Genomic DNA, 6,525 nt, shown 5'->3' with positions numbered 1-6,525 from the left:
GGTCAGGGGTCTTAACCTGTGTTGTGAGTAGTGCACGGAGACTCGGTATTAAAGCAACTTAAAAATAACGTAATAAATATTTTTCGTTTACCTGTGTAACATTTGTAAATGACCCCACTAACCGGTAGATCTCCGTTGATAGGCAGTTGGTTACTATGCAGAAGTAGATCTGGCACCGCCGAAAGAAGCCATCTTTCTTTCAACACCTGAGGAAAGAAAGCAGATCTCATTAGGGAGGGTTATTCCTGGTCCTGTTCCATCATTGTCATTTTGCTGTTGTAGTTTTCTTTGGCTTCTACATCTTTACAGGAATTCATTTTCTTTCATACCCTCAGTACTTCTTGCCTCTTGTTTCTACGCTGCATAAAAGGTTTCCCTTTGTTCTTGGAGTATTATCTTTGTGACAGTGTCTGTTTTTACTAAGACTTTGTATTCAGTGAGCTTTGGGGCCCATTTTGATGAACTTACTTTTTTTCTTCAACAGGAAGCAGCCATCAGTTGTTGGGTCCAATTCAGTGACGGCTCCGTCACCCCCTTGGATATTTACGACGCGAAAGACTTCTCCCTGATGGCCACGTCACTGGATGAGAAGGTGGTCTCTATCCACCAAGACCCCAAATTCAAGTGGCCTATAATCATCGCTGAAGCCGAGGGACAGGGTGCCCTGGTGAAGGTCGAAATGGTTATTTGTGAGTCATGCCAGAAATCCAAACGGAAGAGCGTGTTGGCCGTGGGGACAGCCAACGTCAAAGTTAAATTTGGCCCAAACGATGCCAGTCCCAACACCAGCGACAGCAGACACACGGGGGCAGGAGGTCACCTGGATAATAATGTCAGTGACAGAAGACCCAAAAGACCCTCACAAGAATGGGGGCGTCAAGAGGGACGGTACTACGGCAGTTCTTCCGTGGGCCTCATGGAAGGAAGGGGCTCCACCACGGAAAGGTCCACCTTCCAGAAGAACCGTGGCCAGGAAAGCCTTCTGGATGATGACAGCCATTTGCAGACCATCTCCATTGACCTCACCAGCTTCCCCGCCCAGGTGGACCTGCCCAGAAGCTATGGGGAAATGGATGAGAATGACCTCACGCAGGCCTCCAAAGGGCTGAGCGACTTGGAAATTGGGATGTATGCCCTGTTGGGTGTCTTCTGCCTGGCCATTCTGGTCTTCCTAATAAACTGTGTGACCTTTGCGTTAAAGTACAGGCACAAGCAGGTTCCCTTCGAGGAACAAGAAGGTATGAGTCACTACCATGACTGGGTCGGGTTGAGCCACCGGGCCGAACTGTTGGAGAATCACATCAACTTGGCTTCCTCCCAGGACGAGCAGATCACCGCCATCGACAGGGGCATGGATTTCGAAGAGAGTAAGTATCTCCTCAGCACAAACTCCCCAAACAGCACCAACGGACAGCTGTTCGCATCTTCAGGACACGCACTCATGGACGGGAGCGATCCGAAAAGCGAGCCCCCAACGTCCCCTACCTCAAAAAGGAAAAGAGTGGAATTCACCACTTTCACCACCGTCTCTACGGATGACAGATGCCCTGCCGTGAACTCCATAGCGACCAGCAGTGAGGATGCCGTGAAATGGGTCTGCCAGGATCTGGACCCTGGGGGATGCCAAGAGTCATGCGGCTACATGGAAGGATTACATGAAGATGTGTAAGCCGGGCCTTCACAGACGTTGGTTCTCACTCACCTTTCGGCCTTTAACTTGGGGATGTGGGGCAACCGTGTGCCCGGTGGGGAAATAAAAAGACGGGACAAGATCAGGGTGACGCTATCCACAGAGCCACAGACAATGACCCTGGCTCCCCTGGGACGGCCCCGAGTTGGAATTGATGTCCACATTCCAGGGTCCAATGTTTCTGTCAGTGTTAAGGGGTTTATCATGCACGGCGAGATTCTTACATTGGAAGAAAGATGAGTTCTGAATCACTGAACTTCAGAGAACCTCCAGGAGAGAACAGTCCCTCTCTTGCCATCTCACTTTCTTTCATCGAAGCCACACAGCTGCCGTATTCAATGTTGTGGACCACAGGAGAAAAATGAGACTCAGGTTGGGCTCAAGGGGATGGATGGGAGGAAGCGTGTCATTGGACCTCCGGCAGCACATCTGGCTGTGAGCATATGAGCAGAGGTGGCGTCTAGCGCCACCTAGAGTCAGCTCTTGGGAAGCAAGAGTTTCGAGTTTCGAGTTATTATCTCCCAAAGGCTGGGGCAAAGCAAGGCAATCGCTGACGAGGATTGAAAGGGAACAGGAGGGTAAATAGGCCACCAGTACCTTTGTAACTACATGCCAAGAACCACCACCCAAACAAACAAAAGCGCTCTGAGCCGTTCAGAGCATCCCTTTACTAGTAAACTAGGGAGCCTGGGTGTAGACTTTCAACTGGGTTCGAAGGACCAGAAATTTTTTTTTTTTTTTTTTTTTTTTAGCAAATTCACTATGTTCACCTTTGTACTCCTCCCCCACCACGCCCCACATCGCCACCTTTCCAAAAGTCATTGGTCACTCGGCAGTGGAGGGCAGTGTCACCATTCCCTCTCTTCCACTGTGGCGTCTGTGTCAACCCCCAGGTGACATTCTACGCTGAAGCCCCACTGGGCAAACTTCACACGTGTCCTTCTTTGAAGAGGCTGGTCTTGGAGGGTCAGCAGCGCGCACAAGGAATTCAACACCCAGGGATGCTCCTTCCCCTTGCTTTTCTGGAAAGCAGGGTTCTTCTGTGATGCCTCTGTGGACGGTCCCATCCAGTCTGCTGCTCAAGGTTGATGAGATAAATCTGGGTGTCCACACGGAGGGTACAGGGCGGGGAGAGTTGGGACTCGGGGTGTGCGATGAGGTGGGTTGGGCAGGAAGCCTGGCCCATTCACACACAGGGGGCCAGTGGGGGAGGCTTCTTCTCCACCTTGGAGGGATGGAGGGACCTGAGGTAACCACCTATGGGGCAGAGAGCTGGGTTATTTGAGTGTTGGGTTCTAAGGTCAGTTTCTCTTTCTCTGTGTGCCTCTCTGTCCCTGTGTCTTTCTGAACCTATCTCTCTGCTTCCTCTGTCTCTCTCTCTCTCTCTCTCTCTTTTTCAGTCTCTATGCATATAATTGAATTCTCCTGAGATCAAGTGTGTAAATTCCACCAGTTCACCCTCTCAACCTCAGCACTCTCCCCCAAACTAAGGTGCTGTCCGTTTGCTCTAAGACTGAGATTCCAGCAGCCATCAGCTATCTGCTCCTGTCCCCCACTTGACTTACATTGTCTGGCTGGGTGATTAAACTGTCACCCCTTTTCAAGGATAATCCTTTGCTTTCAGTAACCCCCCTCATTTCTTTCATTCTTTCCCACGTGATGTTCCGTTTCATAACGCTGCCGCTGCCCCCTCTCAAATCCGTCTGCGTGCAGAATGTATTGTAGATATTAAGAATGTAATATATATTTATAAACTTACCGGCTGTAAATATAAAATTTGCCTTCCACGGCTTTATGGCTGTCCTTTGTCTTTCTACACACTGACCCCCTCCCAGCGGCTGGCATCCATGGCAAATGGCCCTCCAAAGCTGAGCTCTGGGGAAATGAAGAAGCAGATTGACGGATCCCGGCAACAATCCGATTACAGTCTTACGCAGCGTAATGCCTCTCTCTGTGTTGAGGCGATGTTGACACATGATGACAAAGTACATTGTGTACTAAGTATCTCTCCTTCAGGACCTGAAAGGATTTGAAAATCAATCACGTGTGCAGTTCTCTGCTAAAAGCCTGCTGACTGATGGCAGTAAGTGAGAACCACGGCAGGCAAGCGTGTAGTCCAGCCTCCCTTTGGGCTGGAGCAAAAAGGGCTCTGTCCTGTCTTTGGATCTCACACGTACATTCAGAAGTCAATTTCCTGAGGCACGTGTGTGCCTGTGGTGACTCTGGGCTGGGGTGTTTTTAAAAAGGTTGAGTTTTAGATTCCTCTAATAATCAAATGCAGTCCCGAGACGATTCCCCAGAAAAAGAAGTTGCGTGAAATCCTTGTCTTTGTGCAAACAGTATCAAGTGATGGGTCATTGACTTATTCACCTGGTATTTATTGAGCACCTCCTGTGTGCTAGGAACTAGTGCAAATACAGGAGGTAAGCGGTAAATATAACAGACCCAGGCCGACGCTCAAAGACCTTACCTCTAGCCGGGGCTGGGGGGATTAACAGCAAACGAAATAATTTTCAGATGGTCATAAATTGTATGAAGGATAATAAAACAGGTTACAGAATAGAAAAAAGACTGAGTCAACACTTAAGACTTTGGCCACTTCACCTAAAAAATCTGGATCTCTGCCTTCTCTTGAAAATGCAGACACTCTGGGAAAATGGGGCTTACAATCAGCGTGGCCCTTATTGGACATGGTGAATTTGCTGCTGCTGTCTCCAGGCAGACGTCCCTGCAGGCCTCTTCACACCCAGTCTCCCCAGCCCAGAGGGCAAACTTTCATTTCACCGTTTCTCCTCTAATAGGGAAATACTTCTCCCCAGCCATGTCTCTAACCCCCAAGTGCAAAAAACAAAAATAGGTGGAGGGAGCTGTGTGTTCTCAAGACAGAATCAGGAGAAGTGTATTGTTATATGAAAGAGAGCGCGTACCCCCGTGTGTCTCCTGGGAAGAGAGGGAACATCGCCTAAAGAACACAGCTTACGGTGATCACACTGCCCTCTGTGCACCCAGAGCCCGAGAAAGAAATGCTATGAACGTCTTAACGAACTGACTTTTCAACAGGGTGTCTTTGGGGTGTGAATAAAATAAGTGATGCTGCTGGGTTCCTCCTAGCCTTACCTGCTTGCTCATTTCCACCTCCCGCGCCAAGCCCCGGCCCCCCTCCCTGAGACAGTGAGTTCAGGTCCTGTTGCCTAAGACCAGACCCCCAAGCGCATGGAACCCGGGATCATCAGCGCCCCCCAGTGGAGGCCGTGGCTTCCTGCGGCTTTGGGTGCCCCAGACTTGAGCAATCCATTACCAGCTGCCGTAACAAAGTCCCGCAAGCTGGGGGGCTTGAGCAGCGGAAATGTGCTCTCCCACAGTCTGGAGGCCGGAAGTCTGAGATCAGGTGTCGACAGCGCTGGTTCCTTCTGAGGCTCTAAGGGACACTCTGGTGCAGCCCCTCTCCGGCTCCCGGGGGCGGCCGGCCACTCTTGGTGTCTCTTGTCCTGCAGCCGCTTCACCCCGTCTCTGTCTCCGTGTTCACGTGGTGTTTTCCCCAGGATGCGCCCGTGTGCGTGCCCAGATTTCCCCTTTTTAGATGAACAGCAGGCAAGTGGGAGTAGAACCCACCCTGTTCCATGAAGACCTCGTCTTAACTAACTGCATCCACAAAGACCCTATTTCCAAACAAGGTCACATCTAGTTACTGGGGGGTCAGGACTTCAAAACCTGAATTGGGGGGACACAGTTAAGGCCATAACACCGGCCTCTGGCCAGAGGTCTAGGGCAGCTAAACTTGTGTGCAGACCCAGGGCAGCTGACTGCTCTACAGACCCACCAGGGCACTGGGCTTCCAGGAACGTGTCTTATCTAGAAAAGCCTCACCTTCTCCTCAGTTTCACACCCACCTTACAAATGAGGCTGTGCTAAGACACCCTGGGAGAGCAAGAGAATGGTTTGTCTGTTTCCCTCTGGGGAAGCTCAGAACTGTGAGTTAACTACCCCGTGTGTCATTTTCCAAGACGCAGTCATTAGCTCCCACCGGGGATGCCCCCCCCACACCCCGCTTTGCTGTGGCTGCAGCCATGGAGGCTCCAGCAGGAATGCGGGTGAAGCAGGGATGCTCCCCCAGGGTGGCTCAGGTTCTCCAGCCCAGGGATCAGGGATGACCTGAGGGGTGATGAGCAAAGAGGATGCTGTGGCCAGAGATCCGGATGCAAGTTTGACCCCTGACTGGCCCCAGAAGCCTTCCTGTTAAGTTCTCTACCATACATTTTGCCTACATCTGGCCCCAGCTGACGTATGTATCACATGATGGGGGGGGAGGGGGGGAGTGCTAATCTGTGAATCTAGCCTCCTGCACATAGGAGGATTGAAGAGTGCTAAGGCTACGTGTCTCGGGGCTTCCCTGGTGGTGCAGTGGTTGAGAATCTGCCTGCCAATGCAGGGGACACGGGTTCGATCCCTGGTCCAGGAAGATCCCACATGCCACGGAGCAACGAAGCCCATGCGCCACAACTACTGAGCCTGCGCTCTAGAGCCCGCGAGCCACAACTACTGAGCCCACACGCCACAACTACTGAGCCCGTGTGCCACAACTGAAGCCCGCGCACCTAGAGCCCGTGCTATGCAACAAGAGAAGCCACCGCTATGGGAAGCCCGCGCACCACAACAAAGAGTAGCACCCGCTCGCCACAACTAAAGAAAACGCACGTGCAGCAATGAAGACCCAACGCAGCCATAAATAAATAAATAAATAGATAGATAAATAGATTTTTTTTTAAAAGGCTACATGTCTTTTGAGAGGTATATCACAAACTAGGGGCTTAAAACAACGGGAACGTATTCTCTCC

General features: G+C 51.0%; 2 protein-coding genes across 4 annotated transcripts in view; one reads left to right on the top strand and one right to left on the bottom strand.

Moving 5' to 3' along the window:
• The window catches only part of TMEM132D (transmembrane protein 132D), a 639,752-nt gene extending 634,958 nt beyond the window's left edge, over positions 1-4,794 (top strand). For both annotated transcript variants that reach the window (XM_067701195.1, XM_067701196.1), the window contains one exon: positions 485-4,794. In XM_067701195.1, the coding sequence (XP_067557296.1) occupies positions 485-1,669 (1,185 nt within the window). In that variant the 3' untranslated portion in view covers positions 1,670-4,794. The remainder of the gene's footprint in view (positions 1-484) is intronic.
• GLT1D1 (glycosyltransferase 1 domain containing 1) overlaps positions 2,390-6,525 on the bottom strand; it is a 152,631-nt gene continuing 148,495 nt past the window's right edge. Inside the window, exons 14-15 of one of the 2 annotated variants that reach the window (XR_010933393.1) lie at positions 3,450-3,709; positions 2,390-2,947 (exon numbers count right to left, since the gene is read on the bottom strand). Coding sequence is in view for 1 of the 2 variants with exons in the window: in XM_067701212.1 (XP_067557313.1) it covers positions 3,620-3,709 (90 nt within the window). In the remaining variant the exon portion in view is untranslated. Of the gene's footprint in view, positions 3,710-6,525 lie in introns of both variants that reach the window. The other variant, XM_067701212.1, reaches the window with a different exon arrangement.

Source organism: Pseudorca crassidens, chromosome 12 (assembly GCF_039906515.1).
Source record: "Pseudorca crassidens isolate mPseCra1 chromosome 12, mPseCra1.hap1, whole genome shotgun sequence".
NCBI classification, from domain to species: domain Eukaryota; kingdom Metazoa; phylum Chordata; class Mammalia; order Artiodactyla; family Delphinidae; genus Pseudorca; species Pseudorca crassidens.
Note: the sequence above shows the minus strand (reverse complement) of the source record. Positions and strands in the feature narration are given on the sequence as shown.